The 20875-nt window shown below is 44.9% G+C and overlaps 1 protein-coding gene across 1 annotated transcript in view; it reads right to left on the bottom strand.

The window, feature by feature from the left end:
• The window catches only part of LOC126094766 (UDP-glucosyltransferase 2-like), a 148079-nt gene that overhangs the window by 54281 nt on the left and 72923 nt on the right, over nt 1-20875 (bottom strand). The window contains exon 4 of the mRNA XM_049909316.1: nt 9794-10253. Within this exon, the coding sequence (XP_049765273.1) occupies nt 9794-10253 (460 nt within the window). The remainder of the gene's footprint in view (nt 1-9793; nt 10254-20875) is intronic.

Here is a 20875-nt window from a genome sequence, read left to right as displayed (position 1 = left end):
TTTTCGCACCATACAGATATCTTATCTAAATCATTTTGCAAGTCGTTTTGATCATCTGGTGACTTTACAAGACGGTAAATGACAGCATCATCTGTAAGCAATCTAAGACGGCTACTGAGATTGTCTCCTATGTAGTTAATAGAGATCAGGAACAATAGAGGGCCGATAACACTTCCTTGGGGAACGCTGGATATTATTTCTATTTTACTCGATGACTTTCCATCTATTACTACGAACTGTTACCTTTCTGACAGGAAATCACGAATCCAGTCGCACAACTGAGGCAATATTCCATAGGCACGCAGTTTGGTTAGAAGACGCTTGTGAGGAACGGTGTCGAAAGCCCTCTGAAAATCTAAAAATATGTAATCTATTTGACATCCCCTGTCGATAGCACTCGTTACTTCACGAGTATAAAGAGCTAGTTGTGTTTCGCAAGAACGATGTTTTATGAATCCGTTCTGACTACGTGTCAATAAATCGTTTTTTTCGAGGTACTTCATAATGTTCGAATACAGTATATGTTGCAAAACCCTACTGCAAATCGACGTCAGTGATATGGTCCTGTAATTCAACGGATTACTCCTACTTCCCTTTTTCGGTATTGGTGTGACTTGACTTCCAGTCTTTAGGTACGGACCCTTCTGTGAGCTAACGGTTGTATGTAATTGCTAAATATGGGGCCATTTTATCAGCATACTCTGAGAGGCACCTGACTGGTATACAGATTGGACCGGATTTAAGCTGCTTTGTGACACCGAGGATGTCTATCGAAGAAGGAAGGGGAGAAAATCAGGGTTTCATGTTCCATGAATGACAACGTCATTAAAGCTGGGACACAAACTCAGATTAGGGCATGATATGGAAGGGAATCGGCCCCTTTCAGAAGTAACATCCAGATCTAAGGAAACCATGAGCTACATAAATCTGAGTGGTCAGACAGGAGCCGGAATCACCGTCCTTCTGACTTACACTACTGGCCATTAAAATTGCTACACCAAGAAGAAATGCAGATGATAAACGGGTATTCATTGGACAAATCTATTATACTAGAACTGACATGTGACTACATTTTCATGCAATTTCTGTGCATAGATCCTGAGAAATCAGTACCCAATACAACCACCTCTGGCCGTAATATCGTCCTTGACACTCCTGGGCATTGAGTCAAACAGAGCTTGGATGGCGTGTACAGGTACAGCTGCCCATGCAGCTTCAACACGATACCACAGCTGATCAAGAGTAGTGACTGGCGTATTGTGACGAGCCAGTTGCTCCGCCACCATTGACCAGACGTTTTCAATTGGTGAGAGATCTGGAGAAAGTGCTGGCCAGGGCAGCAGTCAAACATTTCTTGTATCCAGAAATGCCCGTACAAGACCTGCAACATGCGGTCGTGCATTATCCTGCTGAAATGTAGGGTTTCGCAAGGATCGAATGAAGGGTAGAGCCTCGGGTCGTAACGCAACTGAAATGTAACGTCCACTGTTCAAAGTGTCGTCAATGCGAATAACAGGTGACCGAGACGTGTACCCAATGGCACCCCATACCATCACGCCTGGCGATACGCCAGTATGGCGATGACGAATACACGCGATGTCGCCAAACACGGATGCGACCATTATGATGCTGTAAACAGACCCTGGATTCATCCGAAAAAATGACGTTTTGCCATTCGTGCACCCAAGTTCGTCGTTGAGTACACCATCGCAGGCGCTCCTGTCTGTGATGCAGCGACAAGGGTAACCGCAGCCATGGTCTCCGAGCTGATAGTCCATACTGCTGCAAACGTCGTCGAACTGTTCATGCAGATGGCTGTTGTCTTGCAAATGTCCCCATCTGTTGACTCAGGGATCGAGACGTGGCTGCACGATCCGTTACAGCCATGCGGATAAGATGCCTTCTCATCTCGACTGCTAGTGATACGAGGCCATTGGGATCCAGCACGGCGTTCCTTATTACCCTTCTGAACCCACCGATTCCATATTCTGCTAACAGTCATTGCTCTCGACCAACGCGAGCAGCAGTGCCGCGATACGATAAACCGCAATCGCGATAGGCTACAATCCGACCTTTATCAAAGTCGGAAACGTGACGGTGCGCATTTCTCCTCCTTACACGAGGTATCTCAAGAACGTTTCACCAAGCAACCGCGGTCAACTGCTGTTTGTGTATGAGAAATCGGTTGGAAACTTTCCTCATGTCAGCACGTTGTAGGTGTCGCCACCGGCGCCAACCTTGTGTGAATGCTCTGAAAAGCTAATCATTTGCATATCACAGCATCTTCTTCCTGTGGGTTAAATTTCGCGTCTGTAGCACGTCATCTTCGTGGTGTACAATTTTAATGGCCAGCAGTGTAGAACCCAGTGTCGTACCACTGAGCCGCCTCACTCGTCGCCTGCGATGGAAGGGTGTTAGTTGAGCCACAGTCCTCCGCAGCCTGTCTGCACTGAAACACCCGCGTCCATGCATCACTAAAGGTGAAGCTTCTGATCTGATTAAAACTGTTGCTGCGATATTTGATCGTAACGATTCCTGGATTGCATAATCCCAGAACATCACTGTGTCAGTTGAGGCTCTGCAAGTAAAACTTGAAATGTGTCCACTTGATCTCCAGATACCGAAAAAAGCGGCGACGTGTTGGCCGAAGAAAGAACAGTGTTACGAAATGCTTAATTTAATAGGAACACTGGCCACAAACAAGCAGCAAATTTAAAATCAATCCTGCACCTATGGAAGAAACGATGAAAGGATGGCAAAACAATGAAAGGACTTACGATTTATGCCAAATATGATACAGAGGCTAGTAATGAAGCACCTAATAGCCTCAAGAGGCCTGACACGGATCCTGACTAGTCATGTGCTCTACGACGCCTACTGGAAGCGAACTGGTAGAAGACAGACCTCCGAGTATGCTAGTAGTCAAAAGGGTACACCAGAACGTAGTACCCGGGGATGTTTACTTATACCGATGCTGCTGATACTGATCGGCAGCAAGTGAATCGGTACGGAAGACACGGTGTCAAGGAGATATTGCGTTGCGAGACAGAGTAGCAGATCTTGGACAACACTGCCGATGCTGTTTCAAGAAAGGCTTGGGCGGCGCTTTATCTTGTCAGTCAACCCCCCGTCTACTGCATTACGAGAGGTTGCGACAGAAGATCGCAAAGCAACGCAGCCAAGGCAGCTGAGATCAACAATAGCGGCAAAAGAACTGCCATCACCGTAAGTGCAGCCATCATAACAACACCAGAGAGAAACGCAGCAGTGGGCCACGTCTCGCCACACATGGAACAAGAACCGATGTGACGTAAATCGGATTGCGGCTGCGCACCTTACCAGCAACATCAATGCTCTCTTGGAACAGGGCAGTCCTTCCCTGCAACCAGTGAGCCAGCAAACAATGTAAGAGGCAGATGCAACCAAAACGCCCTCCACAGCACCCAAGGACCCGGTAGGGCCTATCTGTGGACCGGGGGAGCAATGGAGCGATTGTGGAATGTGACAGGCAAAAATTGTAGTTATTGTAAAGTAGTAGACATAGATCTGGTAGTAGGTGCAGTTTTTTGCAAAATAGGATTTCGTAGATTATTTTTGACTATTGTTGTTATTATTATTATTAATGGTAGAAATCGTTTTGGTGATGGGAGATAGTATTGTGTAGGATAATATTAAGTATTAATGTATACTGGACAATTTGTGTAAGAATCCGTACAGCCTGTGTTTAAATTATAACTAACAATCTACAATGGAATGGAAAGGAATAAATAAAAATAAAAACGTAAGTCCTATAAGATGGACGCATGGGACAACATTTTTGTCTCATCAGACGTAATTCTATACTTGTTTGTGCAGTAGTGGTTGACAATTAACCAGTATATCTTGCTACCGTCTATGCCGACGTTCAGGTTGCCAGATAGCCCTCAGAATTAAATCTCTCTCTAGACCACCACGAGATGAACAATGTACACACAAAATTAAAAAAAGGAAGTTTAACAAACTAAATAAAGAAGCACTGCTTAACATACAATTTCCTGCCTCTTACCAGTAAAGAACTACCAAATGCTCTAAGTGACATGAAAAAAAGAGCAAAACATCAGGCTTTTATAGAGAGCAACCTGAGTTTCTTTTCTTGCCCAACACAAAGAATATGAAAGCACCGAGACCACTTTTAACAGAAGGTTTGCCCACTCCGACAGAGTACTTTAAGAAATGGGTGTTACATCAAATATAAACAAGACTGAAACAAGTTGCTTTCATCTAAATAACAGATATGAAAATCGTCAGCGTGTACTTTATTTTAATAAAAATCGCTCAGACACCAAAAAAACCCATAAATATCTACGAGTGACTTCAGACTTTCAAACAAAGCTCCAAGAAAAGAACCCTTAGTAACATTATTCAGAAGTTTAGTAACACTACATAGAGAGCATCAGCAAACACATTACAGACTTCAGCATTGACGCCGGTTACTCCGTAGCTGAATGCTCTGTACCAATTCGGTTGAATAGTACTTACTCTAAAACGGTACACGTCCAGTTAAATACAGGTTTCCCACTCAAATCAAGATCCAGGGGGAAAAAAACACAGTAGATAAGGCAATGAAAAATGCACCACATTGTAGAGCACCCCAAAGAATTTATTTATTTATCATCAATACACCACTACATGTAAACCATCTGTAGCATGAAGAATATCGAGTCTATATTCAGTTTCCTGCCAAGTTCTTTGTAACATTTCCTCTGTTATTGTTGCAATCGCATTAGTGATACGATGTCGCAACGTAGGAATGTCTACCACTTTGGTCACATACACAAATCCCCACATAAATAAATCAAGCGGCGTAAATTCGGGTGAACGTGGTGGCCAGGCAATGGGTCCTCCGTGTACGATCCAACGATTGGAAATTTCCGATCCAGGAACTTGCGAACAGCCGTTGACCAATGCGCCGGAGTTCCATGTTGTTGAAAAGTGATGTTGGGTTGCAAGTCTTATATCTGAGGATACACAGACTACTCCAACGTGTCCAGAGACACTGACCCATTCACTGTTTGTTCCGCAAAGAAGAACGGTCCAAGAGTCCTGACGTGCATTAGCCGACATCAGACGTTTAGTTTAGGGCTATCACGAACATGGTCAATGACAATGTGCGGATTTTGCGAACCCCAAATCCGAACATTATGCCTATTAACCCTTCCTCATAGGTGAAAAAGGTTGCCTAATCTGAGAATAAACATCTTTCCAGGAAGCTGGCATCCATATCAATAGCTGCAGCATATCCGCAGCAAATTGTTGTCGGCGTGGTTTGTCGTTCGGCGTCAGATGTTGCAGAACTTGCACTTTGTAAGCACACATACGAAGACGCTGGTGAACTACACGATGCAATGCTGATCGAGGTACATCAAGTTGCCTTAACGCTTGACCAATTGACTTACGTGCGCTTCTGAGAAACGTTTGTCTGATATCCTACACTGTCTCTTCTGAAACTCCGTAACGAGCACTGCCAGAATGTTTCAGAACACTTCCTGTTGCCAGAAGCTTCCTATACCATTCCTTAATTGTTTTCACATCAGGTGGATCACATTCATACGCACGACGATAATTTCTTTGCACAGTAATCGGCGATTTTGTTTCTGCAAACCACACTACTGCTTGCGCACGCTGCCGTGGAGTCGTCATTCCCACTTCGTGAGACCATGCTGCACTCTGGCGACGATACTTGGCACTTCTGACGCGGGGATATAAATTCTTTGAGATGCTCTGCAATGTTGTGCATTTATCATTGTCGTATCTACTATGGTTTTTATCTCCTGGGTCCTTGAAATCAGGGAGGTTTGAGTGGGACACCCCACTGAGGATGGTTACTGGGTGCACCAGGCCTATCTACTCCACTCTACTGGTTTGCAGCACTCAGCCACATAGCTCCGTCCCTTCTGTACAGACAGGGAGAACTCATAAAGAAATAAAATCATCAATTATCCCTAACTGTTCCTTCCACCAGATCATACCCAGCTGGCAGAAAATCGGCCACTGTCCCAAAAGCTACGATGGCGCTTTGGTGAACAGCTGGTTAGCGACAGACTCAGTTGGGTTGGGTTGTTTTTTGGGGAGGAGACCAGACAGCGAGGTCATCGGTCTCATAGGATTAGGGAACGAAGAGGAAGGAAGTCGGCCGTGCCCTTTCAAAGGAACCATCCCGGCATTTGCCTGGAGCGATTTATGGAAATCATGGGAAACCTAAATCAGGATGGCCGGACGCGGGATTGAACCGTCGTCCTCCCGAATGCGAGTCCAGTGTGCTGGCCACTGCGCCACCTCGCTCGGTGCACAGACTCAGTCTCAGTACCAAATGGTTAGAACTGTCGCAAGAAAACGCTCTTTGCTATCTATGTGATCATATAGATCCGCGAGAAATAACCGGTGGTTTTGAACTCTATCGTCATATATGGCAAAATTTAAACAGAATTCGCACAGGGCACGTATTTTTTGCAGATAACCTATAGGAATGCGAAAAACACCCAACACTAGAACTGCGACTGTCGAACTCCAAGGCCATCCGTCACCTTCCTGAAGAATGTGAGCTAAGAGCATAATCTGGTGATCCAATGGAGTTCTTCGTTCAAACACTTGTGTGCCTTGAATGGATAGCTGCAACTTCTCTAGTTCCTCAACACGGCGTCCCAGGAGGAATGGTCAATATTAGGAGATGTGACAGGAACAATCGTTAGAAGCAAAAACTTTAATATGAACATATGCCCTGTTCCGAATATCTCTCAGATAGAACACGTTTAATGTGCATTTTCATTCTTTTCAGTAGTATTCAATACATTGTCAGGTTTACATATGTTAGTAAACACACAACATGAAGGTGAAGTATAAACTGAAAAATACGTATTTTTATCATATTCACCTCTAAGTATTATCGTATACGTCGTACTACAAAGGTTGCCAGCAGCTCGTAGTCTAGTGGCTAGCGTTGCTGCCTCTGGATCACGGTGTCCTGGGTTCGATTCCGGGCCGGATTGGGGATATTTCTCTGCCCGGGGACTGAGTGTTTGTGTTGTCATCATCATCTCATCATCATCATCATTACCATTCGTGACTGTGACTAGATTGGATTTGTAAAACTTGGACTGCGTAAAAATTGCTATTTCGTATGGGCGCTGATGACGGCGCAGTTGAGTGCTCCTCGAACCAAACGTCGTATTACAACTGTTCTACAGTTAACGATAAGTGTTAGAATATCTCACCTTCAACTTAAACGCATTTGTGTGCTCTTGGTGGAACATAATGTATTGTTCTGATTGCCTCTACACGTTAGCTAATGATCGCAGCGTCATCCATGACGCTACCAAATAGTTCCTCTCGCGTACTGATTTCCGTTTGTGCACCTCATACTTCATCCAGCCCCATAAACAGAAATCTAATGGCTTAAGGTCTTGAGATCTTGGCTGCCAGCTAATTGTACTACCACGAGAAATACAATCATTAGGTAAGTGCAGTTGAGGTGTTCCCTACCACGTCTGGTAAAATGTAGAGTTGCTTCGTAATGCTGGAAGTAATGCCTGGCCAATGGAACGTCCTCAAGATGTTCAACAAACGAATTTTTCAGAGAAGGCAAGTAATTCTGTCCCGGCGTTCGTTCTTCTAAAATTGCTGGACCTATCAACTTGTTCGGATCATTCCGCACCAAACACTGATCGAAGAACGAACTTGTAAGTTGGTTTCCACTGTAGCGTGTGGATTTTCCTGCCACCATAGAGGATTATTACCTGTGTTGTTTATTACATTCTGTGTAAACGTGGCTTCATCTCTAAATATTATTAATGGAAGCGAAGTACGATTGTCATTTAACCAGTGACAGAATTCAAGCCGAGTGGCACTGTCGACAATGTGAAGATCATGGATGTGCTCTGTGTGAAATGAGCACAAATTTTCCGCATGTAATGTTCCCCCATACACGTGTTCGTGGGGCACTGACACGTGCAGAAAGTCGCCGCGTGCTGATAGTGGGATTACATCGCACGATTTCAAAAATGAGTTGCTGTTCCTGCACAGGTTGTTGAATCACACGTTGTGAAGAAACATGGGAACTTGGAAGAATACCTGTTTCACACAATGTGCTGAAAACTCTGGTAAACACTCTGCGGTCAGGAATACGACGTTGCGGAAAGCGCCGACTGTGTTTTTCAACAGCAGGAAGAGCACTACCGTCGCAGAAGCCGTAAAAATAGCGTCATATCTGGATATTCTTCATTAGTGTACATGTGTGGCATTTTAGCTAAGGCATATACTCGTACAAACACTTTTAACCGATGCTTCTCTTTGTTACTCTCTCAACACCTCACATTATGTCATTCACAAGACACCGTGGACTACTGAACTTCCAACGGGCTAGTTTAATGGTAGAAAGACATCCCGAGCGAAGAGGTTGAAAGCAACGATGTAAGTTGGACTAGAAAAAACGTCAGATAAGTTAGGTGGTTAACACACTTCGCCACTAGTCCAAAAACAAATGTAGATTAAATGCGTTCTACCTTGGAAACTATTCGGAACAATACATATGTCCCTATGAAGATTTTTGCTATAAAGGTTCGTGTCATATCCCTGAATACTGACAGTTCCTCCTGGGACACCCTGTTTATCTTGTAAGTACTATGCGTGCCAAATTTTAAATAAATACAAATTTTCTTTAGAGCTAGTAAAAAAGGCATCAGTCACAAAATCAAATGACAAAATATAAGCAATAACTCTCTGAGTAGCTAGCCACCAAAACAATAACAAACCTAGCCGCGCGGGATTAGCCGAGCGGTCTTAGGAGCTGCAGTCATGGACTGTGCGGCTGGTCCCGGCGGAGGTTCGAGTCCTCCCTCGGGGATGGGTGTGTGTGTTTGTCGTTAGGACAATTTAGGTTAAGTAGTGTGTAAGCTTAGGGAGTGATGACCATAGCAGTTAAGTCCCATAAGATTAAAAAAAATAACAAACCGAAATGTAAGCAGGATATAATTAATGATTCTCCTTCTCCCATGTCTCCCTCTCCCTCCCTCCCCCCACCAAACACAGACATAAACACACACACACAACAGATGACAAAAAAAAAATCAAACCACAACAAAAACAAAAAAAAAGACAAAGACACAACACAGTTGGCAACACACACACACACACAGACAGAAAACACACATATGTTGACCACAAAATCGAAAGTACAAGTGATATATGCAGTGGGTGAAAGAACGCCAGAAATCGGCCAGCTGGAATATGGAAAATGACAAATACATCTCCAAGACCACACACATGAGTTAACAGCGCTGGAAATCGTAACACCGATCGGTAAGTTCACATTACGAACTTTGTGCTACAAAAGTTGATTTTAACCTAAAAGACAAGAGAAAGACACAACAAAATTTAATATACCAGCATATTATATCTACTACATAATACGTTTATTGTATGTCAAAAAAGGAAACATGTATTACAGGCCACTGACGATGCTTCCCAAACAAATGAAGCGAAACGCTTATGGCAACAAACTAACTGCCTTCAACTGGTTGCATAGACGGTACATAAGGTACCTCCAAGAACAAAATTTTAAGAAAAAATCAAATGGCTCTGATCACTAAGGGACTTAACATCTGAGGTCATCAGTCCCCTAGAACTTAGAACTACTTAAACCTAACTAACCTAAGGACATCACACAGATTCATGCCCGAGGCAGGATTCGAACCTGCGACTGTAGCAGTATCGCGGTTCCACACTGAGCCAAAATTTTAAGACTCTGTAATGTGCTTACCTGTGGCAATGGCTTTTGTTCAGTAGCGACATGAATGCCCGTCAGTTCGATGATATTCGGAAGGTGAGGCCGAGGATAGTTGACGATGAAGTGGTTGTTGATGATCAGGAGACTAAAATTCTTGTCCGTCTCGTGGACTGGCGGGGGATCCGGACCGACGTATTTCCGCATGATCTCCTCCTGCATGGGAGCTATTTCAAAGAACCACTGGTACATCAGCCTCAGGTAGAAGTAGGTGTTGTACAGCCGCTGCCAGAAGTCCATGTGGTCGGAGAAGCCGAGCCACATGTCGGGCATGTAGGCCGGGTTGACGGGGTTGCCGTGGCTGTGGTACACCGACAGCGGCGGCGACAGGGTCAGCACGCCGACCAGCGGTGGGGACCCCACCTTGTGCACCAGACCAAAGTAGGCGAAGTAGCCCAGGCGCTCCACCACCACCAAGTCGAACTTCTCGCCAGATCTGAAATCCAGCCATCAGCTGTTCAAAATCAGTACCACATCAAAGTCACGGCTGAATGTACACTCGACAAAAAACTAGTCACCTCTATGAGACATCACGCTAATACGGTGCAACAGTCCTCTAGCCATTATTGAATGACCTAAATTCGTTGAGGAAGAGAGTCCACAAGTTTCTTCAGGTATTTCATGCCCATCTGAAGGAACTTATTGAAGATTAGATCCCATAGAGCAGCCAAACTGTATGAATATTGATACATTTCACCCACTGTTCCCAATAGTCACAGGAATCATTCCATGAAATTTCGGACGAACTGCCAGATGTCATCAATGCGAGGGGCATTAGATAAGTAATGCAGTACATTTTTTTCTGAAAGCCGGTTGGTTTTATTCAGGATTCCAATACACCACATTATTTCCATCTGTTTTAGCTACAAAATCCTATTTTTCAACATAATCCCCATTCAATGCGACGTCCCTACCCCACCTTACTGGGAGAGCCTGTATGCCCACAAGCTACCAACCTGCTGGTCGACGTCGGAGCCAACGTCTTGCTGCACCAACAACGTCCCCATCATCCACGTATTGCTTCCAGCAGATTGGATCCTTCATTGGGCCAACTAGATGGAAGTCGGAAAGTGTGAGATCCAGGCTGTAGGGTGGATGGGGAAGAATAGTCCAATGAAGTTTTGTGAACTCCTCTCGGGGTATGTGCAGACTTGTGTGAGGCCTTGCGTTATTATGGAGAAAAATGGTTCAAATGGCTCTGAGCACTATGGGTCTGAGGTCATCAGTCCCCTAGACTTAGACCTACTTAAACCTAATTAACCTACGGACATCACACACATCCATGCCCAAGGCAGGATTCGAACCTGCGACCGTAGCAGCAGCGCGGTTCCGGACTGAAGCGCCTAGAACCGCTCGGCCACAACGGCAGGCTATCATGGAGAAGAAAAGTACATTTGCATTAATTTTGTGGCGCCTCGAATGAGAGTGTCCGCACGTCCCAACATTGCAGGAGTCACAGCAAAGTGCGGCCGGCCGGCATACTGGAGATCGGACAGGTTTGTGCGATCTTGTTGCGATGATGACAGATGCCTCGTCCAACGACTGACCAAGTTTTATTCAGTGTTAGCTCTACGTAGACGTTCTGCGAGCCCCTGTGAACACCGGCGATGCTCTGATTTGGTACCAAAATCAGCTCAATGACAGCTCCCTGCTTACAGTTGACATTTTGAAGGTTAAATATGCGCCGCCACCCATTAGAACTTCGTGAAACTATAAAGTCGAAGCGGGAATATTCCACGCTGCCCACAACAAATTCCACATTTCTTTCAACCAAAACAGGCCGAGAAAAAATGTGTTGCATTTCTTACTGATCACCCCTCGTAGATTTGAAAGATTACCGTCAAACCTCCTTGCCTAGGGACGCCAGATGAAAGTTGATGTCGTCAAACGCTGAATGAAAATTTAGCAACGGATAACTGGGGAGGGGAGCTTGGGAGCGCTACCTAGAGGACGTGCCATTTCTGTTCGATACTAGGTAAGGGGCTCGAGGGCTCACACGCTGATGTGTGGGTCCCTGCATTCTATATCTTTTATTTTAAATGAATTTCTTTAACTTGACTCCTATGTGATTTTTGGGGTATGTTAAAGATTGATGACAATTGATTACCTATTTATTTTAAACATTATCACTCGACTTTACAGCGATTGCAGCAATTGTTCCAGTTTAAAGACATTATAATTTTACAACTTAGAGCTCGGGTATATTATATACAAATCTGCACGCACATTTCTACGGGCAAGACGGAATTGCATTGGCCAGATGTATACCACCAAAGTCTCCCAATACTTTACATGGGACATCCACTATGTGAGGAGGATAATGGGCAAACTGGGGACCAGATACATTAACACAGGGGGTCAAATTTCCGAAATTAAACGAGAACATTCGTTTCCTTACACAATCCGAAGCTGGAAATAAAAGAATTAGTACAAATATTCAAACACCTCTCTTCCACGCGTGAACATGGAGACATACGCACTGAGGGCATGTCTGCTCACTTACCCATCTTCTGTAACACTCCCAGAATATCGCGGGCACCCAGAGGTCTCCCTGGGCACCGGTGGAGGGGATGGTCGAGCCACTTGGCCGTGACCAACCTCTCCACCCCAAATCTTGTGACACTGGAACGTCTTTGACTTTGACGTGCCTGTGCTGTCTCTCTGAACCACTACCCAGGAGTAAGATTGGCACTACTATACTACCGAACTACTTCCCAACTAAGATTTGGCCACGCTTTATGGAAAGGTGTGAGGATTAGGAAAGTTCATGTCCAGATTCACATTCACGTACAAGAAATGCATAATACACGACACATATAAATACGTATTATGAAGCCTGACCCATTTCTTTCCACCCGTCCACGTGGGTTCTGTTGCACCCTCGGCCGACCGCGTTGTACAATAAAATTGGCGGCGGAGCCGCCTCCGTTTGTATTTCCCGGTGCGAGGGAGCAGCGAATCCTGCTGCTTATGGAGCGGAAACTACTGTACCGTTTCAGATTCTGTGGGCGCTACGGATATTTGATGAAAAAGTTTCAGTGCAGATGCACAACCAACGTCTGAGGCTCTACAGGAATCATAAATTTGAACGGGAGGTTGGGACTTTTGGGTCTGACGGAAGCCCTGTCCCGATGGCGCAGGCGGTTTCAGCAACCGGTCTAGAGTAGCGGGGCATCCACGGTCAATTCCCGGTCCGGCACAAATTTTCTACTCTCGCCGTTGCAGGCCTCAAGGCCCCGTGCGGCAGGAAGTCTTATTTCCTTACTGTCTCTCTCCTATTCCATTTCCTTTCCATTCATTTCACCCCAGTTATTCAGAGATGTCAGTAACTCGCTGTCACAATGTTTCGGCGTAGAGTCTTCTGGCCATCTTAAGGTGTATACTGACGAAAGCTCACTGAGCTCTCTTGTTTAATATTCCACAGGCAAATGCGTGGTGTACCAAGTTGTCACTGCACATGCGTTTCTTAGGCGCAAATGCTTCTCCTGTAATTCTGTTCACTGCTCTGAGTGCCCTCTGTGGTGAAAGCTCGCTCTTTCGATAACACACCAATCGTCTTCACACGATAAAATCACTTAACGATGCCGTCTACGCAGAGTACTAAGGTTCCCTGTTACTGGATTCCATGCATTATGTAACTGGCAACTGCCGGCCGGGTTGATCATGGCCTAAGACAGCCGTATTTCGAGTGATTCATATATACAGGGTGTCCCAGGAGGAATTGGCCGATATCCAGGGGTATTACAGGAACGAAACTTAGAAGCAAAAACGTCTAGCAAACATGAGCTCCAAAATGCAGATCTTAAGAACAATGAGCACTATTTCATCTTCAAAACTACGAAACAAATTTCTTCTTCAGCAGTCTCGTCCTTTCCGTGTACTGAAAGGCGGTAGTATGATCCAAAACAAGATAAGAATTGTGACGTGACAGTCACATATCGCTGTGAGATATCTGATCATTTTTTGCGTTTATTTCTTGGCTGTTTTTGAGGAGAGTATAACGCTTTCCAACTCAGGAAGAAGGTTTCGCGTTATCTTGTTAGAAACGACTGGCCTCGGGTATCTGTACTGTGATCTGACTCTACCACTGGAGGTTAGTCACACTGCTTTAGAGAAGGGATATAGTCCCCAGGGCACTGCAGTTTGCAAAAGTCGGGTGCGATAAGCCCCTGCTCCACACTTTCGTCAGCAAATGCCAATGGATTGCCCGTTTGAAGGCAGTCTGCCGCTAAGGCACTGAAAGACTCTAGTGTATCACTGAGCGTGACGATTCACCTCCCTCTACGCATATTTAAGAACGGACCACCGTGGCTCTGCTCATCCGGTGTGAGAAAATTCGTTGCCTTTCACTCCAGATTTTGTTATCCAGTTAAATGTGCCTTGTTCGCCACCATGTTTTGGCGACAAGGTGTGGTACAATAAGAGGAACATGCCCAGCAGCCGGTACCAACCTCTAGCATGTTAAGATTCGTTCTGTAAGTCAAGAATGAAAAATTTGTGGAGGTTTCCCCTGTATTCAAATACATGAAGCGAATATTCTCACTGGTCACTTTGGCAATGGTTGCGAGTCCTCTCTGCTACGTAGAATTTTTCAAGAAGTGGGGAGTCAGTGGGGAGTCGGATTTGATGAAGGATAACTGGACGTACTTGTTTTACAAGAACAATATTACAGAATGAGATTTTCACTCTGCAGCGGAGTGTGCGCTGATATGAAACTTCCTGACTGATTAAAACTGTGTGCCGGACAGAGACTCGAAATCGGGACCGTTGCATGTCGCGGGCAAGAGCTCTACACTATATCACTTGCCCGCGAAAGGCAAGGATCCCGAGTTCGAGTCTCGGTCCAGCACACAGTTTTAATCTGCCAGGAAGTTTCAAGAACAATATTTTCTGAAATCGTGGTAACTATTCAACAATAAATCGGTTTCTTCAAGATAATTCATAATGTTCGAAACCAGTATATGTTCGAAAATCCTTTCGTTTGACAGAACATAACTGGAGGCCCTTGTCGGTTGACGCCCTCTAACGCACTAGAGGTCACCCGGGGCACTGTTTTCCTACAGTTGTCTCGCCCGTTCTAACCCTGTGCTCACTGGCGGAGTTAGGCGCACGCTTGCTGAGTTCGGAGAGTTGTAAGGGCCACTCTTTTTCATGGAAGCGTAATCCACTTTCCGAAGAGCTGACAATTTTTCAGATTTTACTACGCAACATGTGTCTTTTGATTAGCTGTATTTTTGTCTGAGTCCTGTACTTGTTAATTTTGCATTTGCGAGGTGTTCATATTAGGAAAGCTTGTTGCGTTTTTCCCTGCACACCTGAGTGTTCCAAGTAAATTGGTACCTTCACACTGTGTTAGGGAGATTTTTCAATTTCAGTTGAGATTCTACAGAGCTCCCCCTCAAATGTTGTACGTGTTTTTGTACTGGTTTAAATAGCGGCGAATTCTTCGTCATTTCGTGTATTTTTTGTTCAGTTATGTGAGCGAATAAATATCTATTGTATTCAGATTTGATTTGAATTTCAGTACCTAGAATTTTCTTGTTTCTTCCTGATTAGATGACGCTCTACGTATAAATATAACCAGTTTATCTGCATTTCTAATTACTTTGTTTCACTGGGATAGTGTTCCGTTGCAACACAGTGACAAAACCTCCCGATCGTTCAGTTTATACGCAGATGTGATCAGCTGTTTAACTGACGCAATACGAGCATTGAACTTGCTGATCTAGGATGCTATTGATGATGATGCAAGTACAGTCGGATACCTACCACTTTGCGCCGCAAAGTAATTGGCGGTTACATTTCAAAATTTGCAGTTGAAATGGTCTCTAAACTGTAAATGTTCAAATGTGTATGAATTCCTAAGGGACCAAACTGCCGAGGTTATCGGTCCCTAGACTTACACACTACTTAAATTAACTTATGCTAACAACAACACACACACCTATGCCCTAGGGAGGACTCGAATTTCCAGCGGGAGGGGCCGCGAAATCCGTGACATGACACCTCAAACCGCGCGGCTCTAAAGTGCATGCGTTAAGAGTTATGAGTACTTGTTCATCTTCGATACTGCGAAACACGTTTGTTGTACTGAACAAGTGCTCATAGCCCTAAGGGATGCCTTTTAGAGCCTATGTTTTCTAGACAATTTTTTCCTGCTTTGGTCCGCACTACCTCATCCACCTTGACGTTTTTACTTCGAAGGATAATTCCGGACATATCCCTCAATATTGACCATGACTGTTGAGATACTCTGTATAATGGAACGAATGTGACGGCGGTTTCCAGTCATATACTGCGTGGAATCCTGTTATAGGAAAAATTCCTGCTCTAAAAAGCCAGAGTGTCTCTCTACGATTTTACCGCTTGAATACAATTCCCGTTACAGCAATAGGTCGTGTAGAAGGGAGGTCTTAAATAATATTTTAACTGGAATCCATGTCCAGAAACGTACCGTTTCCGTACTACAAGCATTTGGAAACATGTTGGTAACGCGATCACTTTTACAGGTAATTCGTTAGGCGTGGCCCAGTACATCACTTGTTTTACAGTTCCACTCATTAATAGCCAAAGAAATTGCTCGTGTACTAACTGACGGGTTCTCTTCAACGTCATGTAGTACGGCCTGTTCCAATTCTCCTTGGAGAATCACATTCACGGCTGCTGACGGTGAAGGTACCCCTTCTCGGAGCCGTTGCGTAATAGTGGCGAAAAGGGTATGCAATGAAGTCGGGCGTTGTGGAGAACGATCTTTATAAAGGCGACGACCAGCTCTTTCGTTACCGTGATCTTCGCTATTCAGAAGGATCGTGTCGATATACTCTGCAAATGTCTACACAACCATGTTGTTCTGCCACTCACAGATATGTGAATGAGGCTCGAAACGGGTCAGAGAGCTAGAATAGACGTCAAATGACATCATCCGAAAGAGAGATGGAACAGACGTCAAATGACATCAGCCGATTCGACGTACATCTACATCTACATCTACATGGATACTCTGCAAATCACATTTAAGTGCCTGGCAGAGGGTTCATCGAACCACCTTCACAATTCTCTATTATTCCAATCTCGTATAGCGCGCGGAAAGAATGAACACCTATATCTTTCCGTACGAGCTCTGATTTCCCTTATTTTATCGTGGTGATCGTTCCTCCCTATATAGGTCGGTGTCAACAAAATATTTTCGCATTCGGAGGAGAAAGTTGGTGATTGGAATTTCGTGAGAAGATTCCGTCGCAACGAAAAACGCCTTTCTTGTAACGATTTCCAGCGCAAATCCTGTATCATTTCTGTGACACTCCCATTTTTCGCGATAATACAAAACGTGGTGCCTTTCTTTGAACTTTTTCGATGTACTCCGTCAGTCCTATCTGGTAAGGATCCCACACGTCGCAGCAGTATTCTAAAAGAGGACGGGCAAGCGTGGTGTAGGCGGTCTCCTTAGTAGGTCTGTTACATTTTCTAAGTGTCCTGCCAATACAACGCAGTCCTTGATTAGCCTTCCCCACAACATTTTGTATGTGTTCCTTCCAATTTAAGTTGTTCGTAATTGTAATACCTAGGTATTTAGTTGAATTTACGGCTTTTAGATTAGACTGATTTATCGTGTAACCGAAGTTTAACGAGTTCCCTTTAGCACTCATGTGGATGACTTCACACTTTTCGTTATTCAGGGTCAACTGCCACTTTCCGCACCATTTAGATATTTTTTTCTAAATCGTTTTGCAGTTTGTTTTGATCTTCTGATGACTTTACTAGTCGATAAACGACAGAGTCATTTGCAAACAACCGAAGACGGCTCCTCAGATTGTCTCCCAAATCGTTTATATAGAGAAGGAACAGCAAAGGGCCTATAACACTACCTTGGGGAACGCCAGAAACCACTTCTGTTTTACTCGACGACTTCCAGTCAATTACTACGAACTGTGACCTCTCTGACAGGAAATCACAAATCCAGTCACATAACTGAGACGATATTCCTTAAGCACGCAATTTCACAACGAGCCGCTTCTGCCGTACAGTGTCAAAAGCCTTCCGGAAATCCAGAAATACGGAATCGATCTGAAATCCCTTGTCAATAGCACTCAACACTTTATGTGAATAAAAAGCTAGTTGTGTTTCACAGGAAGGATGTTTTCTAAACCCATGTTGACTGTGTGTCAATAGACAGTTTTCTTCGAGGTAATTCATAATGATCGAACACAATATATGTTCTAAAATCCTGCTGCATATCGTCGTTAACGATATGGGCCTGTAATTTAGTGGATTACTCATACTACCTTTGTTGAATATTGGTGTGACTTGCGCAACTTTCCAGTCTTTGGGTATGGATCTTTCGTCGAGCGAACGGTTGTATATGATTGTTAAGTATGGAGCTAATGCATCTGCATACTGCGAAAGGAACCTATTTGTTATACAGTCTCGACCAGACGACGTAAGCCCCCCACCCTGTACATTCCCGGCCATGGGTTCCTGTGCAAAATATTATGTACTCACTCTCCTCTACAAGTCTTAGAAGTTTGTAACGGGAACTTCCGAACACCCTGTAGATGAGACTAGCGTTCATCACACAAGGGGCTCGAAGCAACGCACGCAACTGCATCAGAAGCATATGTGCTCATGCCATGCATGTGCAGTGACAAGTAGTCACCCCATGCTGCTCCAGTGGGGTATTGTATAGGGAAGCTCAGTGTACGTTCACCTGCATACGCCCGAAGACGGCCAGCAGACTGCCCCGAATGTTTTTGCAGCAAGGTACTGTTGTCCCACAGTTCACCAGTAATGTCATGGAATAATCTATACTCCTGTAAGGTAACTTCACAACCACATACATTTTCCAGAACATTAAAATCAGTTGATTAACCGGTCCATTTCAGGTGTAATTAAGTGCCTGAGTTTTCTTCGAACCAGGGATGTATGCGTACACCTTCTGAACCCAACTGTCGTCATCAAAGCATTCTACATGATGAAAGGTCAAAACAAGGTCGACGAGAAGATTACACTACATTCTTGTTTCCTGGATATAGCCAATTTCTACTTTTGAGTTTCAATTTGCTATTAATTCGGTATAGTCTGCACTTGTTAACGTAATATGGTGATTGTTTACAAATTTTAATTAATAATAAAGACCCTTACAGTACGTTCCAGCGTAAAGAACGCTGAGAAACGTCATAAATATACATTTTCAACTTCAGATGTTGCACAAGCAAATATACACTGAAGAGCCAAAGAAACTGGTACACCTGGCTACTATCGTGTAGCACTCCCGCGAGCACGCAGAAGTGCCGCAACACGACGTGACATTGGCCCGATTAATGTCTGAAGTAGTGCTGGAAGTGATGAACACAATGAATCCTGCAGGTCAGTCCATAAATCTGTAAGAGTACGAGGGGGTGGAGATCTCCTCTGAACAGTACGTTGCAAGGCATCCCAGATACGCTCAATGATGCTCATATCTGGAGAGTTTGGTGGGCAGCGGAAGCGTTTAACCTCAGGAGACTGATCGTGCAGCCACTCTTTAGCAATTCTGGACATGTAAGGTGTCGCATTGCCCTGCTGGAACTGCCCAAGGCCGTCGGAATGCACAATGGACGTGGGTGGATACAGGTGATGAGGCCGGATGATTACGTACATGTCACCTGTCAGAGTCGTATCTAGACGCATCAGGGGTCACAAATTACTCCAAATACATACGCTCCACACCATCACAGGGCCTCCACCAGCCTGAACAGTCCCCTGCTGACACCCAGGTTCCTTGGATTCATGAGGTTGTCTCCATACTCGTACACGTCCATCCGCTCGATACAATTTGAAACGAAACTCGTCCGACCAGACAACATGTTTCAGTCGTCAACAGTCCAAAGTCGGCGTTGAAAGGCCCAAGCGAGGAATAAAGCTTTGTGTCGTGCAGTCATCAAGCGTACACGAGTGCGCCTTCGGCTCCGAAAGCCTATATCGATGATGTTTCGTTGAATGGTTCGCACGCTGACACTTGTTGGTGGCCCAGCACTGATTCTGCAGCAATATGCGGAGGGGTTTCATTTCTGATACGTTGAGCTATTTTCTTCAGTCGTCGTTGATCCCGTTCTTGCAGATCTTTTTCCGCCCGCGACGATGTCAGAGATTTGATGTTTTACCGGATTCATCATATTCACGGTACACTCGTGAAATGGTCGTGCGGGAAAATCCCCATTTCATTGCTACCTCGGAGATTCTGTGTCCCATCGCTCGTGCGCCGCCTATAACACCACGTTCAAACTCACATCCTATAACCTTCCATCGCAGCAGCAGTAACCGATATAACAGCTGTGCCAGACACTTGTCTTATATAGGCGTTCCCGACCACGGCACATATCTCTGTATTTGAACACGCATGCCCGTACCAGTTCCTTTGGCGCTTCAGTGTAACTGACGTCGGTCGAATCAGCTGAGCGGTTGCGCGCCCAGGAGATGTCAGTGACCCTGACTTCGCGGCCGATGCCGGCGAACAGGCACGGCTCTTTCGGGCTGGCTACTGGAGTGTATTCGGTCCGACTCAGAATTCTACGATGACACTTGTGGCCCATCCGATGCGTACTTGGTGTCGGTAGTCGTGTCGTCGGATGATCTGCTACCTAACCCTGGTATGTTACAGCACCCGAAGGCACCTGAGTGTTGAAGAGGAATGTGGATCCCAAGAGTCCCTGCCGCTGGCTTCCGCGCGGAAGTCCGGTATTGGCAGCACTCTGTGATGTGGTGTTGTTGGTAGTAGTGACGGATACAGAAAACCCTCAAGGAGGGCGCGCTAAAGATATCTTGAGCTACCTTTACTTGTACTGTATAAAAAAAATCATCATCAAATCACATGCAAAGGTTAAGAAAGATCTATTTAAACTGATTATACACATGAAACTTCCTGGCAGATTAAAACTGTGTGCCGGACCGAGACTTGAACTCGGGCCTTTGCCCCCAGGCTGGGGCTAAGCCATGTCTTCGCAATATCCTTTCTTCCAGAAGTGCTAGTTCTGCAAGGTTCACAGGAGAGCTTCTGTGAAGTTTGGAAGGTAGGAGACGAGG

The sequence above is a fragment of the Schistocerca cancellata genome, chromosome 8, assembly GCF_023864275.1.
Source record: "Schistocerca cancellata isolate TAMUIC-IGC-003103 chromosome 8, iqSchCanc2.1, whole genome shotgun sequence".
Classification (NCBI taxonomy): domain Eukaryota; kingdom Metazoa; phylum Arthropoda; class Insecta; order Orthoptera; family Acrididae; genus Schistocerca; species Schistocerca cancellata.
The sequence above is the reverse complement of the archived record's forward strand: the minus strand, read 5'-3'. Positions and strand labels throughout refer to the sequence as shown.